The 27,873-nt window shown below is 45.8% G+C and overlaps 1 protein-coding gene across 1 annotated transcript; it reads right to left on the bottom strand.

The window, feature by feature from the left end:
• jag1b (jagged canonical Notch ligand 1b) lies at positions 1-27,871 on the bottom strand. The gene is made up of 26 exons (XM_074646548.1): positions 27,501-27,871; positions 26,987-27,292; positions 20,762-20,813; positions 18,085-18,342; positions 17,531-17,591; positions 15,259-15,389; positions 15,043-15,162; positions 12,885-12,998; positions 12,684-12,797; positions 12,477-12,590; positions 12,026-12,072; positions 11,412-11,585; positions 10,882-11,032; positions 9,796-9,960; positions 9,572-9,685; positions 9,312-9,425; positions 9,023-9,136; positions 8,456-8,572; positions 7,660-7,687; positions 7,160-7,245; positions 6,458-6,571; positions 6,255-6,364; positions 3,585-3,824; positions 2,831-2,962; positions 2,439-2,580; positions 1-1,890 (listed from the first exon to the last, which is right to left on the bottom strand). The coding sequence occupies exons 1-26, from the start codon at positions 27,555-27,557 to the stop codon at positions 1,415-1,417; spliced, it is 3,651 nt and encodes a 1,216-aa protein (XP_074502649.1). The 5' UTR covers positions 27,558-27,871; the 3' UTR covers positions 1-1,414.
• Between the last annotated feature and the right edge of the window lie 2 nt (positions 27,872-27,873).

Genomic DNA, 27,873 nt, shown 5'->3' with positions numbered 1-27,873 from the left:
TCCAGAACAAAGACAACTTTAATTCTCTTTTCATACAAAATATTTAATAAATATGACTTTCAAAAATATATTGCCAGATCAACACATAATTCTCAAGTTCATAACACAAAGTCAAAAATAGAACAAAATGTTGCCATGATCTCAAAGGGTTAACAAATGAGATAAAACATGTTTGTCTTTAAGAGCCTCACTTTTTTTAAAAAGAAACTAATTTGCACAGAAATGAAGCAGACTCTTGCGGAGCAAGGCAGTGTATTTTATCTGATTCTACAGTGTTCCCATTGCCCCCCGACTGTTCAAGTACTCACGGCCTAGTTTAGGATATTACGCTGACTAAAGCAGATGGGAATTCTGGCGTGTCATGTTGACGTGACTTGCCTTGCAAGTTGGTGGATTTTGACAGCCTCTGAAATGTGTCAATGGGTTGAACTGAAGCCGCTGAAGGATTTTTGTTCCCTTAAGTATTTATCCATTAGTGGCAAGCAATATGTCTGCCACTATGTCCATCCCACGCAGCAGCCGTGATCTTTTGTTGTCCTAACCTCACTTGCCTTCAATCAAGGTCCTGGCAACAAGTAATGAAATGTCAAATGTGTGGAAAAACAACAAAAAAAAAGTGTTTCAGGCCAAAAGTGCCCATCCTTTGTCTTCTTTGAAATTCTTTGAAATTTGGCTTTTATAGAATGAAAATTAAGTCATTGAAAGAAATGGTAGGCTTCCACAGCTATCAAAACCTTCAAACTAGACAGAACATATAAATAAAAAGGAATGATATCTTAAGGCTCTTGATTATTAAGTTAATAAATCAAATATACACAATGATTAATAAAAAAATGTACATATCTACATGTTCTAAATCGACATAAATTCTTCATATTGGCAGCAACGGCTGACATTGAACCCTTCCCTCCCCCTCCCCCTCCCAAAAAATAAAAATAAATAATAAAGTTGATCTTTTTTTCTCATTTGACAGTTGCTGAAGTCTAAAGCTGAAAAGGCACTTTCTCCAAACAGAACTGGAAAGAATTCAAACACATACTAAAAATAATTAGCTCTAGCGTTGAACACGTCGGGTAGTTTTAGTCATTGTACAACAATTACACCAGGAGCCCCTTCCATGTGTCCACTAAATTAAAAAACAAGGGAAATGAAATGCAGAGGAGGACACTTTTGCGACTAGTTCTACAGTGAAATGTATACCAGTGCCTTGTGTTTCCAGCCAACCAAAGCAACTGTCACTGCCAGTGTAAGCCAGCTTGTCAAAACTTAAATTAACACGGGGAATATCTGAAAATACTGTGGGGTCACGACTGACACGACAGTTTGCTAACTACACATGCCAAAGCTCCCCCGTTTCACCCACCACCGGGGTGTGAAGGCATAAGGCTTGGTTGCACAGCAACACAGCTGTCTGCTATACAATGTAGTCCATCCTGTTTATGCTGTTTGCTGTCTCCAAGTCTCTGTTGTCCTGTTTATTAGTCCAATTAGGGTGTTTGGATGTGGGGTTGGGTTGGGAGACGGGCGTCTTCTCATCCCTCTCCACCAGTGTGTATGCTGGCTGTTTGGCAAAGCGGCCCTTCTGCAAGTGCCTCTCCTTGTCGTCCTCATCCCCCTCGGGATGATTTGTCCTTATTTTGGCAATGATGGAGTTCTTGTTTTCGTAGTCTTTGATGGCCACCGTGAGGCCCACGTGCTTCTCTATAGGGTTCTTGATCTGGTTCAGCTGCTCCCGCACGTTGTTGGTCGTGTTGTCCTCGGCGCTGACGGCCGCCGTCCCGTTGTGGTTGCTCTGTTTCCGCCGGCGGCGCATGCACCACAGCAAAATGGAGACCAGCACGAGGACCCAGATGACGATGAAGATGGAGCTGAGGAGGGGCACTAGGTAGTCTGACGGAAGAAAAGAAGACGGTCAAAGAGACGCCACGAGTATAAAAGTGAAAAGTCCCAGTCAAACAACACAAAGGGTTCTATTATATTACTACGTCAAGCTCGCTAAATTATTAGCATGCTTTTTGCCAGTGCAACCTGACCTCTGAGCCCTGGACAAGAGAGGAGGCTGCTTCCATTTGGCCGTGGCGTCAGTCTGCTGTCACCGCGTTGATGAATGGCGGACACATGCGGGAGTCTTACTACGAGTCCAGCCAGTCGCACTGCGAGCCAATCTAAAGCCAGGTAGCCAAGCAGCTCTGCTCTTTCCATCCTGGCTAGAAGCTTTCTAAGCTCCATTACAACTGACATGAGATGGCAGACCTGGGCGGCCTGAGTTATGCGGGAGTTATATTTTTTCACTTCTTTGGTGCTCGGCATCGCCGTCACACTCAAGGGCTTGGCTCGATCTAATCTGATCGTCTCAGAAAAGCAGAATCCTCCCACCCACTGTGTGCAAGTCTGGGAAACTTCACGAGCAACAACCAGAGTTCGGAGGCGGTACATACCAGTTTTGCTGGGGCTTGGCACGCGCACTTCTGCGATGGCGGTGATGATGGTGTTGTTCCCATTGCGTTTGCTAACCAGGTCGATTATCCGGTCTGTGATCTCCTTAATGGGGCTCCGGTCCAAACGATGGTCCTCCATAGACTATAAGTGCCAAGAAGAAAGTGAAATCTGTTTAATATCTCCATCTCGTCTGCCATTAATCGTGTTTACATGCTGTCTACTGATGACACAAAACAAATCAAGCCTATATCCACCACACATCTCATTAGAGCATGTCTTAATGCTGCTAAGAATGTACACTGCAGGCTATAAATCAAAGAGGATTTTTTGAGTATGTCTGAATAGAGGCAGGCAGACACATGGCAGACTGGGAGTGGGAGGAGGTACTTACGATGCAGACGTGGATTTCGTTGCTGGCTGAGAATGAGGGGTCACAGGTTATGGACACAGTATGCTCCAAGGAGAAATTCTTCACTACGTACAAGCGCCTCAGCTGCTTACACACATCCTCCACAGTCAAGCTCTGGACACGGAGAAGAAGAAATGAAGCGAATGTTAACGCATATGGAAAAAGAAACGGCAATCAAGAAGGAAAAAGGAAGAACTGGGCCTGCATTTTGGCAGTAGGTTCAACATGGTTGGGATCCACCTCATTTAGATTAAAAACCACGGGCTCGTATGCTTGTCACAATCTGCTGTCATGCTTGTTAGGCAACTGGCGAGTGATGATCCTATGTGGTGACAGAGTCGCCAGTGGTCCTGTTTAGCTCAAATCCATATGATCCTGAAATTAATCTCGCAGTGCGGTCGGGTTAAGAGGGGATTGGCATGGAGTCGGGAATGCCTGATTCTCAGGAACACCAAAACTTGGATGCAGTCAACAAAAAACAAAGGGAGAAAAGAAAGAAATATCCCCACATTTTTTCCTTCCTGGAACACATTTAAATACGTGACTGAATTGTTCAGGAGTCTTAAGACGAGAAATCCTTTTGCCCGGGAGGGATGGTTGAGCTCTTCTGAAAACCTGATCTTTCACAGTTTGCTGCTCCCATTCATTTGAAGAGTGGCGGTGGGGGAGAGGCATGAAAAATGACCCCGAAACCCTTTAATTCAATCTCTCCCTCCCTGGTGCCTAGGTAACTCACTTGAGGCATGGTCTCCTTGTTGAAGGTGAAGGTGATGTTGGCGCAGCTGTTGTCCTGGTAACTGGAGCTGGGGTGGCATTTGGTGGGACGCGGGGGAGGGTTGGAGCGCCAGCACTCTCCGAGGCCGAGGCACGGCTTCACGAAGCAGTGGCCCTCCTTGATGGGGATGCAGCTCTGGCCTGAAGGACACCCGCCTCGACCTTTGGCACCCAGGTGGCACGATGGAGGGCCGCACCACATCTGGAGAGAAAAACATGACAGAGGAAACAGTGTTAGGTAATGTCACAGACCTTTTTAATTAAACAAATATAAACAGGGCTGATGAAGGTCTGTCGGTTCACCACTTTGAACACCAGAGATTCAACACCCAGCTCTAAACCAGACTGTAAGCAGCAGCGGTGGATGAAGCACCGGAGAAGCCACACTTGAGTAAAAGTACAGATATGTAACCAGAAAATGACTTTAGTAGAAGTTAAAGTCACCTATTAGAATATTACTTGAGTAAAAGTCTTTAAGTATCCAAAGTAATTTTCTGATATTAAATGTACTTAAGTATTGAAAGTAAAAGTACAAGTAAATGCTGTTAATAAAAAAGTCAGAATTTTGAGATTAATGAAGTTTATGGGGCGGTCACACATACGCAAAACTAGTACTTGCCTCCCGTTAACTTCCATTCTACGCGAGCAAAAGTGTGAAAAAACATTTGCCCTTGGACCGTGCCCTTATGATTGCTCTTAATATGTACACCACCTTTAAAATGGAGGCTACATTACACTTGAAGAAAAACAAGGTCTCCAAAACTGAAAGTATTTAAAGAGCAAAATAATAACGGCTTTGAGAGCACTTTGTTTGAGCTTGCCCATCACGTGAATGACGTAACTTGCAAGTTAGGACCACTGAATCGCCAAACCTGCTTGCTTGCAATAGTAACGAGATGTTCCGATACCATTTTTTTCCTTCCCGACACCGATACCTGAACTTGCAATATTGGCCGATACGGAGTACCCATCCGATACCAGCGTGCTAAAAAATATATATAGTTATTATTTAACAGCTGTTTACTACTGACCATGAATGAATGTGATATGATTACTATCTTTGTTATATGGCTGGCTCAGTTTAAACCCTTTGTAAAACATGAACAAATACATAGTTTTCATTGTTGGATTTGAAATATTGCCAAACGGCTGACATATTTCTCGCTCTGACTACCGTAACACTCTCCACTAGCACCGCACTGTTGTTGTTTGCTATTGTCACGAGACACAATACCTGCAATCAGTTCTCCTTCGCTGCTCTAAAACAGGAGCGGCGAAGAAGGCTTGATTTCTGGTTAAGCAAGTTGATTTTCTCTCGGTATCGGAGCAACTCTAGTAACGAGTAACAAGAAATTACTAGAAATTTTATTTGGGATATGTGGTTGAGTAAAAGCGAAAGTTGACAGAAGTACAGATAGTCCCAAAAAATATTGAAGTACTGCAACAAAGTTGTTGTTACAGTACACTACTGGTAAACAGATTAGAAAAATAATTAATGGCACCAGTTTGTCCCAGTTTAGGATAATAGCAGCTCTGTAAAGATTTATTTCCCCCCATTTGTATGTCAAGGGAAATGCTTCAGTAATCGGCATGAAACATATGAGCTACTGTCAGCAAAAGTACGGTAAGAACCCCACATATAATTGTGTTCCCGTATCAGACTATGTTTAACATGGCAGCCTGTACCTTACAGCCATAGATCATTTTCACCCCATGATGCATTTTGTTCCTGAAGGCAGCAGTATCAGTCAGAGAGGCGCCATTGTTCATCCGGTGGTTAGACGAGCATGATAATGATAGCACTACTTCAGGCCTCTACCGTATATCACCCAATCTTCACCCGGTGTGACTTCGGGAGATTCTGAACTGGCATCTGACACCCATTTCCAATGGTGCCATTGTGTTTCCTTTCAAAAACAAACTGCATCATCTCTGTATAGAATTTGACACTCCCAAGCCAACTCCACCCTGTGACAGAGAGTTGTTGTTGTGGCCCTACCTGAGATCTCTGAGGATCGTGGAGACTCAACCGCCCACGCAACCTTTGGGTCTATAACTCTTTATTGCACGGTTATTCTCCACAGCCCTTCTCCCATTGGTAAACAATGACGTTGTGCTTCACGGCTGTACAGAGCCATCATAAATGCTATGGCTGTCAATAGATTAAAATATTTAATCGCGATTAATAGCACATTTTTTATCTGTTCAAAATGTAAAAGTATTTAATAGTCTTAACACGGGAGTGGGCAAATATGTTTGCTTTATTCACATATCTTGAGGTCAAAGGTCAAGGGACCCCTTTGAAAATGGCCATGCCAGTTTTTCCTCACCAAAATGTAGCATAAATTTGGAATATTGTTTTAACCTCATTCGCAGTTACAAGCTACAGTAGTATGACATGGTTGGTATCAATTGATTCCTTGTTTTTTTTAGTTTCATATGATACCAGTATCTCCACTCTAGCTTTAAAACTGAGCCCGCTACAACCTAAAAATTGCAAGTTGCGTTAAAGAAATTAGTGAAAACAAAATTTGCGTAAACGTGTTATTATTGCGTTAACTTTGGCAGCCCTGATAAATACTTTTCTTACTTCTACATTTAGTGCATACAGAGTTAGTTCGTTTGGACCTACCTTTGTGCACACAACTTTCCCATTCGAACAGTGGCAAGTGTTGCAGTCGTCTTCCCATTTGAGTCCATCAGGCGTGACGTGTCCATTAACAGAGCAAGGTCTTCTTGTCACTGTGTTAAATAGAACCACGGCATTAGAAATATATCAGAGAAGGTGTATTTGTGATGTAGATTGGTGCTCTATCATCTTGTGAAGACTTCTACCTTCTTGACAGTGGGGTCCAGTCCTGTCTAGCGGACACAGGCAGCGATATCCGTTGATCTCATCCACACAGGTGGAGCCAAAGATACATGGAGAGGACTGGCACTCGTTAATATCTGTCACAGAGGAGAAGAGCGAGAGGTTAAGACGTGGCTCCTTTTTGGAATAAAGAGCGCAGCCAGACGGCACACAAATATTGGGTTAAGCACACAAATCTAATTCCTAGGCTAAATGGACTGGAGGTCATGTGTCATTTGAACAGTACATACACATACACGCCAGTTAATAAAAAACAAGCAAACATGCTTTAAATCAGTCCTGGACGTTTTTTTTTTGCCCCATGCAGCTTTATTAAAAGGCAGCATCATTAGCAGGTATGCAGGAGCTAAAGGCTGGACTTAGCAGAACAAAGGGTTTGCAATGGGAAAGAATGTGGCCATCTGAAAGCCTTTAAGAGGGAAAACAATCTGTGTAATCAGTGTCAGAGAGCATGGCTGATTAGCTGTTGGCCTGCTAAGCCGGTTTCCCCCGGGGACAGCAGCAGGGCCCGGTGGAGTGACACCGAAATGGCTCGGCCTGGCCTGCAGCCCAACGCACAGATAATTGGCCGGCTAGACCCTCCATTTGGAGCGACTGCGATGGTCCTGCGGCCCGCGTCTGCGTTAACTTACGGCTCAAACAGGGATGCAGTTTTTAATACTCACTGATCCGACAGTCTGGACCAGCGAAGCCTGGGGCGCACTCGCAGCGGTACCAGTTATCCCCGTCGACGCAGGTTCCACTGTTGTAGCTGCAGAAAAAGAAGTGATTGAGATGTCAGTTTGTACATCAGCATACCCCCAGGCTATTTACAGACTCATCTATCATCTCTTCTTTTACATCAACACATCTTGGATGGGAATTAATCGCGTTAGTAAACCATAATAATTCCTCATCTAAGGCAATCAAACTTGTTCTTTTAATTGTGCAAGTGAGCATGGGAGTGAGCTTCTGTGGTATGTGGTTAAATATGAGTTGTGCCTGGGAGTGTACAAAAGAGAGTTAGCTGATTGCATCCCAGGAATGACAGGGAAGGGTTGTATGCTTGGTTCTCAGCGTTGAGACGGCGAGAGCGAAAAAGCCCGCAGGTAAGACTCTACGATACAGGAGGAGCGCCCTGTTTACATCTGTCAAAATCTACAGGAAATGTTAGGCTTCCACTTACCATGGGTGGGGACTGCAGTCGTTGGTATCTGAGAGAGAGAAAAAAAATAGAGAGAAAAGAAGGGAGAGAAGAGACAGAAAGTAGTGAGTGTATTGTTGTTTTTTCTCTCATGTATGAGTGTTTAGTGCACATGACGCGCAAAGAGCACGTCTGAGCTTGTGTGTGCAAAGGCGTGTTGGGCCGGTCGGGCCTGGACTCCACGCCGCCTGATTGCTCTGCCTTATTAACAACGCAGAGCAAACAATCGAGTCGACTCTCACCCTCAAAAATGAGTTCCAGCTCCCCCCCCACCCACCACCACCACCACCACCGCAGCCGCCACCACTGACAACACCTCCACACCCAGATTCCCACCACGGCTGCTTCTCCCTCCCTTACAAAAGTCGGGGAATTTATGTTTTGGAGTACATGCATACAAGGGCAGGGATCCCAGGGAAATGGAGGAGGGCTGTAGAACAAGCCGACATGTCACTGTTTGGACAGGAATGCAACGACGAGAGGGGAGAGACGGGTGTGTGTTGGACGAGGAGGAGGAGAGAAGGGGGGGGGGGGGGGAGAAACATCTGTCTCCACTTTCCTGAGCCCCTTTCTCCCTCCTCCTTTCTCCTCTCATGGCCGGCAGCAGCCAGGGAGAATAAAGAGATAAAAAAAAAAGGTACGGATCAAGAGGGGATGGGAGAGTCAGATTTAATCAGTTGCAGGACTTCACCTCTGCACTAGGTAGCAGGAGGTTTATCATCATTTAATAGCAGTAACTGTCCACCCTTATCCCAAACACAATTTAAAGAGCACTTACTCTGGGTGCATGTGGGACCCTCCCAGCCTTCCTTGCAGACGCAGGTAAACGACTCCCCAGTCACCACGCAGGTACCTCCGTTCTCACACGGGTTTGGAAGACAACTTGAGTTTTTGGCTGAGAGAAAGAGAAGGAAAAAAAAAAAGGTTTTGTCAGTGAGTTTTTTTTCCCCATCTTTAAGGATTATCAGTAAAATCAGTGCTCATAAACCTTAAAACAGTCACAGGAGACTGCTGTTGGTTTGGCTATTTTTTTTTTTCTATCGGGTTTCCGTTTTCTCTGAGGGAATCTGCATTCCACGACTTTGAAGTGTATTGTCAGCGCAATCAGGGATTTTAAGCGGATATCTGTCAGCACTCACGGGAGAGGGAGAAATGGGCAAGCAGGGAGATGGGAGGAGAGGCAGCGTTGACAGAGTGAAGGGATAAAAACTGTTTGTGGACCTCGCAGATCTGACAGATCTGATTAATATCTGAGACGGAGCTCTCCCACAAAGCAGTCTTCTGTGTGTGTGTGTGTGTGTGTGTGTGAAGCATTGAAGCAAACCGCCACGGCTGTGTGACTCACCTATGTTACATGTCGTACCCTCCCACCCTGGGGAACACTTGCACTGGAACGTGTCGCCCTCGTCATGGCAGGTGCCGCCGTTGTTACATGTGGCTTCATCGCACTGACTTTCACCTGCAAGAAGCATTTAAAATCTTAAGGTGTGTACTCACATTATTCAGAATGAACACACACTCTCACACACACACACACACGGTATAGAAGTAATTATATACAGCCATAAGCGCATACCATGAGCCTGCACAGACAGACTACACGGGTGTGGAAAAAACAAAAAAAAGGCTCTTACGGGAGTGGCACGTCTTTCCCTTCCAGCCATTCTTGCATTCGCAAAAGAAGTCAGTCACCAGGTCTCGACATGTCCCTCCATTATGACAGGGGTTGGTGCTGCAGTCATCGATGTCTGGTAAAGACATCGGATGGGAGTGTGATTTATGGGCGGCATATCAAACACATCACACTTTTTATAATGTCACATAAAATGTTGATGATGACTGCTCTATCCCATGAGGGAGGTGCAGGTTTATTTGGAGGTCATGGATTACTCACTTATCTCGCAGTGGTCGCCCTCCCAACCGTCGCCGCAGATACACTGGTACACGCTGACTTTGTCGATGCAGGTGCCTCCATTGCGGCACGGGTTGCTCTCGCAGTCGTTGATGTCTGTTTTTTTTGGAAAGACAAGAAAATTGTGAGTGTTTTTGCGGAGGCCAATCTGATCTGTCACGGTCAGCTGTGCCTTGTATTATGTATTGTGTGGAGTCTGGTCTTACTCTCGTGGCAGTAGGTGCCTCTGAAGCCCTCCTGGCACTCGCAGCTGAACTGGCCACCGGCCTGGCTCCGGCACCGGCCGTGAGGTCCACACACATTCGAAGAAATGTAGCGCTCTCCTCCCGGCGTGCTGTTAGACGCCACTGCGACTGTGCAGCTGTCAATCACTGCGGAGAGGAGAGACAGTTAGACAATAACGAACCTTGTTTGAATAAACATCCTCATTCCAAATCATAAAATGTGGTTGCGTGATAAGGACGGATGGGAATTTGATTTATCGCTGTTATGAAATGAGAACAAACGTCTGCTAGTCTATACTAAAAAAGGAGTGAGAGCCAACAAGTAACAAAGAGTGAGCAAGAGAGGAAGATGTTAAGAAAGATCTACAGATGATAACGCCAATAAGCTGGTTAAAAATCCCCTGAGAAAAACAGTATCACTGTAAGAAAGAAATGAATGATAGGAGAAACAGCGTTAAGCTGTTATGCTTTCATAAGCAATTCAGAGTGATCTTTCTCATTCTGCACTGAAATCCCTTCCTTTCCCCCTGTCTGATCAGGTTAGGAGAGCGGGGTGAATTTTCTCCCCTGTAATCACTTAATTCTTGCCAAGAGCAGAGAGGATCTCACCGTCTGGTATCTGACTCCGTGGTTGGTCCACTCACTTAATTACACACACACAGAAAAATGTGCGCAGTCGTTGAGGGGGAAAAGAGAGAAGAGGTAGCCCACCAAGCCATTACCAAGAACACACACAGTGCTATCAGACTTTTGCCAGATTTTCAAGGAACTCAGAGGAGGGGAGGATCATTGGAAAAGCTTTGCTGAGGAGATGGAGGGGGGCATTCATCAAGGGAGCTACACTCAAAAAAAAACCTGCTCACCTTGGCCAAGAAACTTAAGCGCACAAAACTAAAATATAGGTATTGCCCTCATGGGAAAAATGTGGGCAAAGTGTTCAGGCAAATGGTGAAGACCTGGCCTTATTCAGCATTTTACTACAGCACGCCATGTAGATCGCCTTACAAAAATGTTCTGGAAAAAGACAACGAGTGCAAAGCTTGTGGTTATTGCAGGCAGGAGACGTACCTTTACACGTGGTGGTGCGACAGTGGTCTTTGAGGTGAGAGCAGTTTTTGCCTTCGTAGTCCTCGGAGCAAGCGCAGTAGTAGTCTGTGGCCAGGTTGAAGCAGGGCGCTCCGTTCTGACACGGGTTAGGGGAGCAGTAATCGATATCCAGCTAGGGCAGAAAAAGGTATTGAATACAGAGTGGTGAACCTGATAGCTGACATGGTTTCTGCTACACTGAACAGAGCAAAACCCACAGCATCCTCCGTACAGGCTGTGCCAGGAAACAACACACGCACAGCACTCGGAGGAAGGGGAAAACAAGGCAGAGACATAGGAGCCGTCCTCTGAGTCTGGGCTTCAGCACTGAGGAATGTATCCCGCTGTAGCCAGGAGCAGCTTCAACAAAGCACTCCCTTTTAAAAAGAGGACTGTGGAACAACAGCCATTTAAGAGGGTGGGGCAGGAAAACTTTACAGCAAACCCGAAGATACAGCAATGCTGGCAGAAAAGGGGGGGGCGGAGGGGTAGTGGTGGGAGCTGTGTCTCACCTGGCAGAGATTTCCTGAAAAGCCAGCCAGGCACAGGCACTGGAAACCGTTCACTTCGTCCTGACAGCGCCCGGCGTTCAGACACGGCGAGCTCGCACACTCGTCGATGTCCCTCTCGCAATGCTCTCCCGCGAAGCCAGGGGGGCACACGCAACGATAGCCGTTTACCAAGTCCTGAAAGAGAGAGAGAGAAAGCAGGGTGAACCTCATGCAGCACCACATTTGATTAACTGCTTTGACTGGGTGGAGTCCAAACAATAACTGTCAAACCAGAGAACAGAGCGAGAATGCGCCAACTTCGGAGGGACATCATCACAGCTCTGCAATTATTTCAACACATTTTCCTGGCACGGGCTCAACACAATAATGTTTATGGTAATTCAATCTAGTGTGGTCAAGGAATTGTGTCCCTCCCTTAGAAACCCCCCTGAACCCACTCCCCTCAGATCTGATTTCAGAGAGGAATTCCACAACAATCCCACTGTCGGTTTGGAGAGCACGGTTTACAGCAGCTATTTATATAATGACTGTAAATGTCTCGAGCTTCGACAAAAAGACACAATAACACAAACGAAGCAGCGATGCCAGATTAAGCGTTTTGACCCGACACATACCTTGCAAGTTCCCCCATTCTGGCACTGGTCCTTGCAGTCGTTAATATCTGCAAAACAAATATGAGGATTAGTTCTCAACAGCTTGACTGAGTAGTCTGTCTTTGATAACAAGCCTGTGCTTTATGTTTCCCATGCTAAGGGCCTTTAAAAACATTGTCAGAGGTAGAGAGAGTTGGATAACGTGGCTGCACAATCAGTGCAACACACAGTGTTGAGCAATCCTGTCTGCTGCCAAGTGAAACTAGTCCTGGGATTGTGATCGCAGCCTTGGCCACACACTAAATAATAATAATAATGATGATAAAGCAGATTCATTTACACAGCAGGCTGCTCTTGTTTGCCTTTTACGTCTTCATATTACAGCTTGAATTCAGCCTGTACTGATTGAACAGAAATAAATAAACAAAGGATTCAGGAGCTGGACAGGTGCAGCTGACAGCCTTCAACTCACTGATGTCGCAGTTCTGCCCCGTCCAACCGGGGACGCACTCGCAGAAGTATCCACCAATCAGGTTGCGGCATGAGTTGGCATTGACACAAGGCTTGCTGTCGCATTCGTTGGCGTCTAGAGAGGGAGAGAGAAGGGGTTAGTGGCATTTGCATGTGCAGCTGACAGGAGTGACGTGGTGGAAAGAGGAACAGAGGCTGTGTGGCTCACCGATCAGACATGTCTTCCCCGTCCACTGTGAAGGACAGTGACACTTGAAACCGTTGACCAGATCCTGGCAGGTTCCTCCGTGATTGCAGGGGTTTGGAGAGCAGTCGTCAACATCTAAACATAGAGAAGATCAGGTTGAATAACTTGATTTCTTCTGAGGGGTGCTGACATTTAATGGGTGCAGGTAGTGTGCAATCGTACTGATAGTGCAGGAGGGGCCGCTCCAGCCTGGCGCACACTGACACTCATAGCCTTGACTGGTTTCTGAACAGCTCCCCCCATTAGAGCATGGATTGGACAGACAGGCATGTTCAGCTAGAAAAAGAAACACCCATGTGAGTCACTTTATAAAAAGGAAAAATCCACATTTGGATACTCAATTTGTCAATTTATGACACTTATTCTGTGATTTTAGCCTTTTTGGCTGATAATCTGATATTTAGATTGATGTTTTTCGGCTATTGAGGAGCTGCCATGAGCATATTTCACTGTGACATCCTGCGGTCTACATTTGACCTATTATTCACAAGAAAAACAAATCGGATGCAAATATGCATTTAAGCTTCTGACTCTCATTCCTGGAAAACTGCACTCCTCTGCCAGGCAGCTCTGTCAGCAGAGAGAGCACACCCAGGGGTCGACTTCCCTCACCCATCACCTACTCCTCTCCTCCTCCCCTGCCCCAAAAGACCGCTCAAAATCCCCCCATCTCACTCTCATTACCCGCCCGGCAGACCACACCACCAGGAAATCATCTTTCATGCTAAGTTGACCTGACCAACGCACCGTGACTTCCCTCTGACTCCCCGCCATTCTTCTTCTGAGAGGCGGCACAAGATGAGAGACTGGCGGGAGGGCGAGCGGGAGAGAGGGGAGGGAGGGGGGGCTTTACACTGGAGTTTCTCCTTTATGGACGAGTTAAGGATGAGTGGGTCCCAAATGAATAAAAAATGAATGATTCACTGTGGGTATAACTAGGCAGTTGGAGGTGATCAGTGGACGGGCCTTGGTATGCCGTGGGGAGGAGGGAGGGGATGCGGCGCTGCACCCTGGGGCCTCTGGGCTACAATAGCCTGCCGTCTCCCCTGGTCCGAGGACCTCCTGTTAAGGAAGGGCACGGTTTCCTGACATCTCTGCAGTTAAGCTGTCAGCACCCCGCGAGGCTCAGATTTAATGAGGAAAAAACCATCATCTCCATGGTAAGTGTTCGCAGCAGCTGAACCCTAGCACCACACCCATCTGTCTCGAGTGCCTGAGGAGCGGAGGGATGACCGGCCCCTGAAGATCAAACCGGTGGATTACCTGACTTGGGGGCCACTCACGCTGGAGTGGAAACAAGATTATTGCCGAGTTACCACCTCCTCTGATTACAAACTCAAGGCACCTCTGACCTTTTTGTCTGTAAGCTCAGAAAGCCCAGAACCTGCCCACTTATTATAACTGCAAGCATGAGTTTGAGACCCCATGAGAATACATTTTTGATTTTAGCTTCCAAATGTAGAATCGTCTTATAAATAAAAAAATAAAATAAAAAAGGGAAGTTCTGGCCATCTTGGAGCCTACATTTTGTTTACAAAATAAAAAAAATAAAAATAAGATTTAGCCAAAGCAACATGACTTATTTTAGTCACTGAAGATGTAAATAGCCTTAAAAGGAGCAGTCGGGCGACTTAGTATTGCACTTCCACAAAGTTGGGGGACTTGCGAAAGACAGATTAAGCAAAGAATGGTCAAAATAGAAGCAGCAGAGGACAATATGTCTGTGACCATTAGTCTCTCGTATGAGTCAACCTCCACAAAGAGTAGGGCTGCACAATTTGGCAATATGGCCTGATGCAATTTTCAAATCACAGGATGAGGAGGAGAAATGTGTGTGGTGCTGCAGAGAAGTCCTGGCCTACACATGATATTCTACAGCCTTGAGAAACATCTTTGTTTGGTACAGATCCCCACAAAAATCACACCATAAACATTTTAATATGTTTTTCAATGAAAATGAGAATAATGATGTAAAAATGATCATACCCTCTAATATCGCAAATCATATCGCAATATCTGTCAAAATAATCGCAATTTTCAAAATCGTGCAGCCCTAACAAAGACTGGTTTCTACATTTCCCACAATGCAACTTGATAGCCTCATTTATTAGATTCTCCATGATGCCATCATCAGGGTTATTTTCTCAGACTTTAGAAAACTCCCAACCTGGCTACAGAAGACATTAAACTGTTTTCACAGGCTGACGAGTACTCATGACGAGTTAACTGTATCTGTAAAACTGGTGGAGTGCCTTTTAACGCTCGCTAACAATAACAAACGCAGCTAAAAGTTATCTTGCAGAAGATCACCGACACTCACCTCTCTCACAGTTGGCACCAGAGTAGCCCTCAGCGCAGGTACACTGGTACTTGTCAGGTCCTGTGTTGATGCACGTCCCTCCATTCAGGCATGGCTGGTGAGTGCCACAGTAGTTCAGATCTGCAAAAGGAGCATTTCACACAGCTTTAGTTTGTTTTGACACAACACGGACCGCTCCTGAACTGACTGCAACTGAAATTAGAGACGGGTATTAACCTTTATCGCAAAGGTGGCCGCCCCAGTTGGTGTCGCACAGGCACTGCCAGGGCTCTACACAGGTGCCATGTACACAGCCAGGGTGGGGGATGCACTTGTCACAGTACTGGCCCTGCCAGCCATACAGACACCTGCAAGACACACAGAGAGCCATGCCGTCAGCCTCGGAGGTGGGACATAAAATACAAAACAGCCCAAATACACATGCCACGGCGACACATGCAGAACATTCAGGAAAATGTACAACAATCACACCGCGAGATCAGATAATCCCTGAAAATGCTAATATCTTAAGCTTCTGTTTATTCCAAATTCCTTCACAAGCAATAATCTGAACTTAATGAACTGCACATTAGCATATACAGCATGGAGCTGCACCAATGAAACAAACAAAGAGCCAGTATTCTTGCCCTCACAACAACTGGGCTGCGTCTTAAAAGACCACAAATGAATCTTAAGCAGCAGGGTGTTTATGCAACAGCTTTTAAACAATACTTGGGGACAGGGAAACAGAGGAGTATTTAGCATGTTACCAAACAGAAAAAAACAAAACAGTAAATTACAGCTCCAATGGGACCTGTAGCACAGCTAACATTAGCATGCGGCCAGACGCTCCCTTTAACAACACTCTGCCTGTGGCTTGGCAGTCCCTCGCAGAGAGGAGGGTTACACTGCTGCTCATCCTGGTTCCCATGAGTCAGGAATCGGGCTTGTGCCTCGAGGAAGAGGAGGGGACCACAGCTTTGCTGACCACTGAAATGTCCAGGTCCATAATTACACTGATAATGCTGCCCTTTTCTTCCAGGGCTCCATAATTAAGACGGCAATCCAGCCTGACTGATAAGTCGGCTCTTTAAAAAAGGTGGCGAGGTGGCGATACAGTTGCTGCTGTGGAGCCTAGCGACAGGAAACAGTGTCCCTCTGGGGGGAGCGGTGCACTGATTAGCCCCAAGAAACGGACGGACTGTAAAAATAAACGCGGTGGTTAAGTAAACCTCGGTCTGTGATTAAAGAGGCTATTCTTAAAAGTGTGCTTATCCTCTCCATGAGAAGCGGAGCAGGATCCCAAATCATTTACGGTTATTACACAGACAAATTACTGGGGAATGTGACAAAGTTTTTAACCCTGGACATGAAAACAGACCTCTGTTCAGAATCTGCATGTTGTGGCCGTGCAGTTAATGCTTTTCAAACCATTTTTCTACTGTGGCAAGTCCACGGCTGCACTGTTATTACTCTACTAGTACCAATGAAAGCTGCGGGTATCACTAAAAACTCCAGGCTAAACCAAAATCCCATGGAGCGTCATTAGCTGTGGCGTTGCTGACAGAAACTTAGTGACAAGGCGGCAGCCCCGGCTTGCAGCCAATGTTGCTATGTACCACTGTTGTTTAACACTCTGCCACAGCCCAACGATGGGAAACTGCTCACCGACTGCAGCAGTAGTAGAGCTTGCTTGGAGAGTTTGTTGGCAGAGTGCGTATAAACAGTTAACAGAGTTAAACCCAGAGCTTTAAATACAGCCACACCTGTGCAGAGACTAAAGCGATTCAACCTCTTGTTCTGCCAGTGGCCACACAAGCACTCACAAGAAACCTGATGATGTCAAGAGCTTGGGAAAAACAACATAGCTGATCGTCCCTGTGCTTGATTTATGGCCAAATCAGACAACTAAGAAAGCAACCACCGATGCCTGAGCTGTGGGAAGAGTCGGGCAGTGCAGGGCCTCCTCCAGGATGAGGATGAGATACAACTGTTACTGCAACACAATGCCCCGGCTCTGATATCCATCTGCGCCTGGCTTTTCCTCTGGCTGTGTGCATAAACAGCATTAGGAAGCCATTAGCTACACAAACAATACACTTTAATGCTCATCTGAAAACTTGACTGATAACACTCATTAGGGGGAAACCCATAGGCTACATTTCCAACATGGGAGTCTTGGCAGTTGAGCCTCTCCCTTTTTCTCAGACTGGCCGCTCCGGTCCAAAGCTCCATGAGAGATTTACAAGCAGCTCAGCCTGCATCTCTGCTAAAGCCCTGGTACTGATAGTCTCTTGGCCAGAAAACCGAGCATATACAGGGAGAGATCCATGCCATGACAGAACTGGTTCTTGGACACAATCCCTACATATCGGAATAATCCACACCACAGGCTTCTGGCACGGGCCTCCATAATAAGTAAAAGCACTTGAGCAAACCATGTTTGACATTTTACATAGTAAAACTGCATCAAAATCATTGGTAACAGACTTGTAAATCACACACTTACTTGCATCCACCTGGCTCCTTACATGATCCATGTTCAGTGCTGCAGCCTTGTCGACATATTGCTAGAGGAGGAAGAAGAATAATCACTGCCTGGTAACCACATTCAAACTTGGCTCCATGTGTTTTAGCACGTTTTAATTATAGCAGTAAATGATATAATTACAACCCTCTATGACATTTCAGCCTGCGTGAACAAAGACTGCTATCAACAGACAGCCAAGCTTGCCCTGCCATAACACAGTAAAGATATTTAATAAGAATGAATTGACTGCTGCCCACGCTGATTTCCTGGGGATACAAGTTTGTTCCTGGTCATACAGGCAGTGACTTTATTTGAATGGAAAAGGAAAGGGAAAAATTCTGCGAGAGTTGGGAAACAAAGCCTTTCATTCAACGCAAACTACGCAGCAGACAGTGTATCAGCATGAATCACAGATTACAGTCTGGCTGCTAGATTTAGAAGACTCATTCAGAGTCATAAATACTAATTTGTCTCGAGCTGCTGTCTTCATCAGTGTTTCCATCACTTCATGCTGCCATTTCAGCACGGCTTACCTGTGTTGCAGTCAGGTCCGGACCAGCCTTCCAGACAGGTCTTGTTGCCGTTGTAGTCGCATGTGTAATGCCCAAAGAACTCATCCCTGGGCCGACAAAACTTGTTGCAGCCGAAGCCGTAGTAGTGCTCGTCACAGCTGACCCGGATCTGGTACTCAAACTGGGCCACGGGGCCGTTGTGGGTCAGCTTCTGCCAATGCGGGCTGGGGTTGATCATGCCGGAATGAGAGGCTTTCTCTATCAACTTCCCATCTGCACCTAAAACATCACAATCAACATAACACATTTATTTATTTTTTTCCTCCTCTCCATGTTGCTGTTCATCAAATGTTTGAGCCAGGGAGGGAGCAGTGGAATGCAGCATCCTACATTACATATTTGGGAGGTGCAATGTTCTCCGTGATCATACAGTGGGAACCCAAAAATGCCCCAAAAATTCGGACACAAATTGCAGAAGATCTCTTAGATAGCAGATTATATGTAATTAAAGCAACTAGAGAGGAAGAAAAGTACAAGGAGGAAGTGCAGAAAAAAGGAAAAGGCTGCCTGTAATGAGCACTCTTAACTGCTTTTTTTCTCACGCTCCCTTTCCAACTCTCCCTAGTTGGTTTCTGATTCTCAGGTTTACAGCTTGAGGATATTACTGGTCTCGGATGCTGCCCTCTGCATCTGCTCAGGCGAGGACAGAACCGCAGCCGCCATAAATTACAGTGTGAGGAGGACACCGATGCCACAGTCACTGCTGGGAAGCCTGCCAGTGTGCCATCAGCACTTTTTTTCCTCATATACATTCTTGTAACAGCAGTGAAAAAGGCCTCGAGCCAACACACTTACAAGTATCTATCTATACTTCAAATGGCCGAGCCGATGTTGTGACTGTGCAACACCAAAGGAGACTTCAAAACACACAGACCTGGACCCAGAAACCCACTTATTTTCATGTCAAACAGAAGAGGTCACGGCTCTGTCAAACGGGCAAGGACTGCCCTGGGAGCCAAGGGCTGTAATGAGCTTCACACACAGAGCAAACACTCAAACTGAGCAAACACGCTCAGCCCAGTCTCCAGACACTACACTGTACACATACATATGAGCCCTGCGCATTAACACCACTCATTCACTCGCACACGTAGCACTCGCTACCTGATATCTAAATCTTCCACCTGGGAGAGAATGAAAAATATGTCAAAGCTGTTATTTACTGCGCTCACATGAGCAGAGGTGGCTGACCGCTGGGTGAATCGCTCCTCTGTGTAGTATGATGCAATGTAATGCAGAGGGGGGACGGCCTGCTGTCATTTATTTACTGTGCTGTGTATGGGGGGGTCGGAGGGTTTGGCGTCCTGAAATCACAGTGCCCGGTAACATTTCGCAGTGGTCTGGAATCCAGAGCTCAGCTGTGTGGCATTTCTCTACCGACTGCTGACCCGCGGTGTCAGGAGTAGCACATCCTTACTACCTGCTGCCTGGCTCGGAGCTAAACATAAATCAGACAAGCTTTTTGAAGCTTAGAGAGGTCGTGCTTGAGCATCAAATTAATTTTATACTGAGAAAATCTACATTTATAAGCTGTAAAAAGGGACTACTTTTATCAAACACCGGATATACACTCACAGAAAAGTGGTCTGGAATAGGATTTTTTTTTTTTAAATATTAAAATTTACATAAAACTAAAATCAAGCCTTTAATTGTGATTAGGAATCAGTTGCCATTTAACCATCAGGTAGGATAGTACAGACATATGAAGCTATCGGAGCTGTGAGCTAGCCTGGTGGAGCTCAGAGGGGCTTAACCAGCATTGACTGTGTACATTCAGGGGGCTTTTCACACCAATGCCCTAATAGCTCTCTGGGGAGCGGCAAATACAGCAGAAAAGACCGAAACCTTGTTGACCTCGAACGGACCTGCGCAAACAAGAATCGGATTGGGCCCTCCCTCACCACGCTGTCGCCAATCTGACCGCCAACCAGCAGGAATCCCAGTATAGTTAACGGCAGAAACCGAACCCGGCAACCAGAATTTAGATTCAGCATGTTAACAACGTGTTCGTGGGAAGAACGCACACGGTCTTCGAGTACTAAAAGTCTTACACTGAGCTGAGTCTGCAGCCCACCTGTGCCAGAGGTAACTTTAACCTACGGGTGAGCACAGCTCAGAGGCCTCGGCCCCCCCGCATTGTGACTGTAGGCTAGTTGCAGCGGCGGGCTGGGCGGCCGGATGAACTCTGTGTTTCACGTCTCAGTGACAGTGAGACAGTGTGACCCCGACCCTGGCTGGCAGCACCTGCCATCAGTCATCGGCTAAATGAAAACATTTTCATAGGGGGGCAGCGCGGCCCCCTCTGTACTCCTCCCCTCTTCTACCTCGCCACACTTCCTTCTCTCTTTCTGCACCCCCTCCTCCTCCTTCTTCTTCTTCGTCCCCCTCGCTTCCCCGTCCTGCTCTCCCGCCTTACAGGCACCTGTCAACACACTGTCTTAACACAGACACACATGCACACCCAGTGGACCATGTGGAAGAGGGCAGGGGGTTCAGGAAGAATAAACTTCCTTCTCTGACCTTCAACACACGACTCCTCCCAGACGTTGCCATGAGGGAGGGAGGAGGGGGGGGAGACAGAAGACAGAAAAGAGAGGGGAAGGCAAGATGGAGATGCCAGACAAGGACACATACTCACCACTGGTTTCATTGTTGAAGTCCAAGGCTTCCACTATCAAAGTGTAAGACCGCTGAGGAAGACAAGACAAGAGATACAGAGTGTTAGCCAAGAGCAGGATCATCAAGCAATCACTGTATCATAAAACAAAACTATAAACATTAATGATGAAGTGATAAATATTTCATAAAACTCATTGTGCGAGAGAGCCACAGAGCAGTTAACAACCTTTTGTTTGTTAGTAACCGTGCAAACTAATTTGAAACAGATTCCCACCAGCCTTGCCAATGAAGTTTCATCTCCCTCTCATTGAGGTAGCTTACAACGGGACAGAAGCTGCTAACTGTTAACTTCTAACAAAGGACCTGTTGATCTGATTAAGTGAGGATAAGCTGGCGGTGGTGCAGAGGTCTCTGTGGTCTGGTCTAGCTGGACACCCACCCAGCAGGAGGGTGTCTGATGCACCAAAAAAACAGCCAGATATAGCAGCGCTGCACTGGACTAATGACTAGAGTAAGTTAAAATAAAACAAATAGCACAAAGAAAAGGATACTTAACCCTGCAATGCCAAAAATATGTCTTCAGCTTAGCCACGCTCTCTTTAGAAATAGTTTTCCACATATTTATAAAATGTGGTGAGAGAAGTCAGTAGATGATCTCCAATGTTCTGACAAAGCACACGGTTTTGCAATGTATATGGGATTGTCAATGTCACGCTAATTTATAAACCTCTAGTGCCCTCTGCTAAGAATGATGTAAATAATCAAATGGCTTAAGGACGCTGCTTTATAGGTGAAGTCAAGACAGGTAGAAAAATGAAGAGACAAAAAAAACAGTGTATGTGGCGAATGGTGAAAGGCAGAAAGGCAGGGAGAGACTGAATGAGTGCTACACTCTGGAGGACCTGTCTTGATTTCAGCACTCCCAAAAACGCTTTGTCTGATTCAGGGTCGGTAGCGCTCACACCAATATCAGCTTACACATTCGCGCTGCCCTGTGCCACAGTCATGAGGGAGCGAACAATGTGTCTGCGAGCGCGCAGGACAGAGTCAGAGGGAAAGTATGCGATTGTGAGAAAGTGTAATCCACTTACAAGTGCTCCAGCGTCCACTAGAAAACACCTACTTGTTACAGTCGCACACATGCTCGCTCCTAGCAGCGCTGCGTGGAGGCATTTCAGATATTCTGTATTGCCACTATGGCCCTCTTCGCTGCGATGACTTCATGGTAAACAAACCTTCACTAGAAGGAAACCCCCTGTTCACTTTCCACAGAAAGAAAACAGAAGTATGATTCACTCCTGGAACGTTTCTCATGGCTTTACCTTGTTTTGCCATTCAACTTTCCATCTTTCCAGGAGGCATTTATCTCATCCTGTGCCAGCTTTTCACTGTAATCAGGGCAGCTATTATTTGAAATGCAGTGCTCATCAGCAACGCAGTCTTTAAAGGAGATCCTGATTCACAATTGGCTGCAATCGCTTGACACAGAGGGAATGAGTCAGTGGTAATGTGATACCTTCTCACCCCCTACTAGGACCCAACCTACAGATAGTTATATTAACACCAAGAACAAGAGTCCTCTGTCTTTGGTGTTAACGTCATGTGTCCAACACTCCCATTAGGGGAGTCATTTACTCAGCCTTTGCAACTGCACTGCATCTGCACACCCACCTGCATGACTACATAGATTTTTTTAATATTTTTGGGTTGGGGCGCAGTGAGCGTGGTGAGCTCATCCTAAAAACGGGAAGTCAAACGCTACATCACTGAATACGTATGAAATTTTAATATTAGTCACCATTGCAACATTACATTGACGTCGTTTTTTTCCTACTACAGTCACCGTCAATGACCTCTCGAACAATCTTTCTTTTTTTTTTTTAACAGCACATTATCAGTTTACAGGCAGCAACAATGGATCCCTGCCAAGTGAAAATGTCAACAAGCCTGGTTCACCTGCTACACATCGAAACTTCACATCGTGTCCAGGATTGATGGAAAAAAAAAAATAATTAAATAATTTTGTGGTAGAAAGCTGTCAAGACAAGAGGCATAAAGTTTAATGGGTTATTGGTTTATTTCTTTAAAGGCAGGTCTGCAACAAAATGACACACCCATATCTTGCACGATTTGGACTTGCCTCAACATGGAAGCTATTGCAGCATCACCAAAGACTGATTACGTATTGGAACCACATAAACATGATTGAGGCCCACACAAATTCTAAAAACATAGTGGCCTTGGTGAAAGTTTACCATTCACCTACTGTTCACATGAAGTAAACTACATCTTAAGATCCACAGCCTTTTGTATTATCCAACAATGATGTTGTAGCGTCTTGATCTAACAAGTAGCCTCGCCATTATTGGGATGTTTAGTTCCAGACCGAATAACTGCTTCCAGAGAGTGAGATACTGCCTGACTCCTCATTCACTAACACGCCATAACTCTCCGGCGGTTATCAGCTTGGAACCGTCTGCCACTGCCAGGTTCACTTTTCCCAGGCTCCCAGCTGACTCACAACTTCTCTTTGAACTACAGAGCACACACTCCCTCACGCACACACCCACACACACACACACACACACGTCCAAGTGCAATAAGTGTGGCCATATGTCTTCTTATCTTTTCTTGGCCAAGCAGACACTGTCCAACAGACATGTAACATAAGCGATAAAGATCATTCCAGTTCGAATCACAATGACTTGCCAAAGAACACTACTGAATCCTCTCAGTAGGGGAATTCCTCCCCCCCGCACACACACACAGAGAAACAGGCCTCAACTGAAAATGAAGCCATCTGATGTACCGGTACAAGATAATCCAACAAAATAAAAAGAGAGACATGTCTCACGGAATAACAGGCAAAAGCCAAAGTTCTAAATAAAGGCAAGGCACAAGAGATTAGACTGATCTAGGCCTACACTCGGCACACAGGAAATGTAAACAGCACAGTCAAAAGGGATGTTGACCTTCTGTATCAGTTTCTCTGAGTCAATCACTTCAATGGTATCAAACTGAGATCTAACCAATGATTGGGACTTCTAAGTAACACACCCCTGTTTGCCGTAAAACACAGGCTCAGTCATGAAAAGACAACTCTCATAATCGCCATTAAAGCCACTGGCTGCACTGCCGGACTGGGAGGGAGGGAAGGAATGCATTGTTTGGCAAGAGATGTTCATCACAACAAGAGTTGGAGAGAAAGAGTGTACAACAGCTTATTAACGAGGTACATCAGCACAGGGACACGACTCAACCTCACCCCAATGAAAGAATTTCACCTTTTGCCAACTAATACAACAGATGCGGCAAACAGATTTTGGATCTCTCGCAAAGCAAACAAAGATCAAAGCATGAACTCGGGACCAGGAATGAAAGTGTTATCGAGCATTTAACTAAACAAGCATCTGTCTTTTAGGGTTATTAACCATCAAGGGAAACAAAAACAAAGCACAGGTGGATCACCAATTAAGTGCATTTTCTATGCATGTCATGCTTCCATACAGCTTGGTAAAACTGTGATAAGCAGCGAAGCCATTATGTAACTTCACACTGACACAATACTGCAAGTACACTTAAAAAAAGTCCTTTCACGGGGTGAGGTAGGGAGTGGAAAAAATAAAAGAAGACGTTTATTTTCCCTCTTTCACTGGAGTAATTTGCACTTAACTGCCACATCAGAGCAGACTATATAATACAAACATGTCATTACCCCAGAGCTGCTGGTGGCGTTTACCCTCCGGGCTGAGCTGACTATTGTTGTCTGACTGCTGCGACTCACCTGATCACGGTTCTCAGGCCGCTCAGGCTTGTCAACAAATCAAACCGCGGCGATGCCTACATGTCTGTGAGAACACGCCTGCATAAGTGAAAAGGTGGAGGAAAATTAAGCTATTAAATGTAATAATTTAATCAGATTCGAGCAGGGATGCCAGATCAACTAGGGCTTGAGATGCAAGACCAGATAAATCAAGAAAGAAACTAGTTGGGAAGTGTTTATAAAAGCTCCTCTAATCCAATTAAGAAAAGTCTTCTCTTTCTTTGTATAGGTGGGCAAATATGCTGAGGTGGCCACAGAGGCAAAGTGCGCCTGAGAGCCAACTTCATCACTGCTGAGTCTACTACAACTGCTTCCTGTTGCTTGCCCTGCGCTGGCATTACAGCTGCACTGCCTCTATTATGCTCTGTAATCCTCACTGTAGTCACTGAGGGCACACCATTGTCCCCGCTTGATACACTGCGAGGGCCCTCACTTCTCTGTGGAATAAAAGCACCAAGCAGACATCGGCGAATCCACGCAGGGCTCTAAAACAACGATTAACGTTAAAGATGTTCAGCCGCTGGCGTTCAGATGGATGCCTCGCCTGGCTCTTGCCCTACCTGATGGGAGCACATGTGTGTAGCCTCATTAAGTGCAGCAGTTACTGTGGGTGGCAAGGTTAAAGCGATGAAATGCCTGGGGTCCAACCGAGCGTGACTTAAACAAAGCCCTTGGCCTGGACAAGAGGCCAACTTCATGCAGCTCACAAGAGAGGATGAAGGGGGGGGGGGGCAAAAAAGGCTTCATGAACTCGGAGTACCCGACAACCCAATTGCACCACACTGCCATCTGTCCACAACAGCCAATCAACTGATGAAAAGGACAAAGAGTGATATCATACCTAACCTGACGATTGTTAATGTGCACTGAAGTAAAGCACTTGAAGTGAAGGATGAGAGAATCTAACGGGCGGCTCTGCTCTTTACCCAATCTCAGCCTAGCTGCTCCAAACTCCCGTTTCCTACACTAGAGTTGAAATAAATGAATTTATTTAGGCCTAAATGTGAAATTGACTACAACAAAACACATCATCTTTTTCTACAACCTCCTAGATTTGGTCTTTCCATGGATCTCCTGCCATTAATGACAAGAACATCCTCTGTTAGGTCTAGGACATGTAGGCCATTTTATCAAAATGACCGAAAAGAAATGAGTACAAAAAACCTCAAACTTGAAATGGCACCAGGTTTAATTTCAATGTCAACAAGTGCTGTTTTCAAGTAGGAAGGACTTTTCAACCTGTAAGATGAAACTAATCTGGCTCCGAGCTTTCATGCCAAGTTAGTGCTGCCATGGCGTGAACACAAACAGAAACCTTTGTCTTTTAAAAAAGGTGCGAGGCGCCAGTGTCTAAGTGGAGAGCAAATAAAAAATACAGAACATATCAAATTGCATGCTACCCTGCTGAGAACACTGTTTTTACTGGCGATCGGATCATAGGGAAAAACACAAATCTAAATGATCTGTTCTGCCCCACAGGTAACGCACATAAAAATGAACTTAAAAAGCAATAATCATCCAGTTCTTTCACTTATTCGGGCCGTTTCAGGCCATCGCTGCTTGAATTTACAACAAGAACTTCCATCAAGATTGAGGTAAAAATAGGCCTTGATGTAATTGGACACACACATACCAGCAGACTGTGCCTTTCACCCATCAGGCACAGTGGAGGAGTTTGCGGGCCAAGCTGTGGGGCCAGCCAGTCTGTGCACAGTCCCTGCTTTTTTCACTGCATCGAAATGTGCTCCAGCATGGCAAATCATATCTTCTCGCCGAGCTACAACTCTCCCACAGGCCTGTCAGGCCCATTTATTTACTCTACGAAGAAGAGCTGACACTTGAGGAAACCAGAAAGTGGGTTTTTCACTCTGGAGTTAGTGAACTGTGCAACATGAGCAGCTGCCAGGGAGGCAGAGGAGGAGGAGGAGGAGGAGGAGGAGGAGGAGGAGGAAATCTGGGAAAATGCAGCTTTTTATCTAAACTTTTTTTTTTTATTAGTTGAGTCAAGCCAGACAAGGAGGAATTATTATGAGGAACATTTTCAAGATTGCATTGCAAAAAAAATTATTTATGGTCGAGGGAATAAACTAGAACATTTAATCTTATTGGTGAATGTGGTGGTTTTGAAACCCACCTTTTCAGATGTCCCACTACATTCTTAACACTGATGTGTTTATGATGATGTGAAGCCCTTTTAACACCCTATTTAGATAGAAGAGACAGGTCTAGGCGTGGAGAAAAACAAAAAACCTGCACCTGGTTAATTGGTGCAGATAATGAGGAGACCAGGGGGTCGTTTCTTTCAAATGGGTAATTCACAGATCCACTTTTCATGGGAGTGGGAATGACTGACTGACTAATTGCACATAACTGCCCTGCAAACATTTCAAGAAGAAGAGAGAAAGAAAGTGTCCAACTCACCGGCCATGCAAAACTGAAGGGCAAAATTATCCTGGATTTGTCATTCCTCACAGAGCTCCTGAAAGAAAAGGTATTCCCTCCGAGGACAGGCGTAGATCCCATACCGAAGCTGCAGGGCCCTGCAGCAGAAACCCTCGACTGGTATTCCTTCAGGCAAACTTTGAAAAACGTATCGCACTCGTCCCGTGTGCACTTTCTATCCGCCGTGTTCCGAGCGCCATCACAACACAGGCCGTTCAGCAGCTCTCCGTTCACATTGTGCATCGAGGACATTTGCAACTCGAATTGTCCCGATCCCTCTGACACCTGTTGAGGACACAAGAGTAAATGCAATGGAAAAAAACCTCATTATATATATAGAAGAAGAAGTTGGTTAGCAGACAATTACGCACAGTGTGTTTTTACATTACGCACAGTGTGTTTTTGCATTACGCATGGGTTTACATGTACATAAACATGCATCCAAAGTGCATCCAAACAGCTGAACTGAGTGACCCTGCAGAGATCCACATACCTTGGCCAGAAAGCAGAGTAAAAAGGCAGCAACGACTGAGCCCCGTCTCAGAATCATGCCTCCTCCGGACTGCTGTTGCCACTCGATTGTTAGTAGTCAGTCGTCTGGCCGACACACGGCACCAGAGCTCTCTCTCTCTGGTTTAAACATGCACGAGTGAGGAAAACAAACACTTTGATCAGCGGAGCACACGTTGCAGATTCATAGACGACCTCTTCCTGAAGCTCTTCCTGAGCGTCTGCTCTGCTCTTCTCCGTTATCCAGACAGTTTTCCACCTTGTTGTTTGTTGAAGAAGAAAGTTTTACACAGTGGCCATGCGGCAGCCGAGCCCACTGCTGACTGACTGACTTACTGACTGACTGCTGGCCAGAG

This window comes from Sebastes fasciatus, chromosome 9 (genome assembly GCF_043250625.1).
Source record: "Sebastes fasciatus isolate fSebFas1 chromosome 9, fSebFas1.pri, whole genome shotgun sequence".
Taxonomy (NCBI): Eukaryota; Metazoa; Chordata; class Actinopteri; order Perciformes; family Sebastidae; genus Sebastes; species Sebastes fasciatus.
This window is presented reverse-complemented; position numbering and strand designations above follow the sequence as displayed.

What these genes read in the sequence shown, in the direction of transcription:
- jag1b (XM_074646548.1), bottom strand. Translation starts at nt 27,557, where the DNA reads ATGATTCTGAGACGGGGCTCAGTCGTTGCTGCCTTTTTACTCTGCTTT. An exon ending in TGGTGCCAACTGTGAGAGAG is followed by an intron (nt 12,999 to 15,042) that starts GTGAGTGTCGGT and finishes TTCTTTTTCTAG; the next exon opens with CTGAACATGCCTGTCTGTCC. An exon ending in GGGAAAGACGTGCCACTCCC is followed by an intron (nt 9,137 to 9,311) that starts GTAAGAGCCTTT and finishes TGCTTCTTGCAG; the next exon opens with GTGAAAGTCAGTGCGATGAA.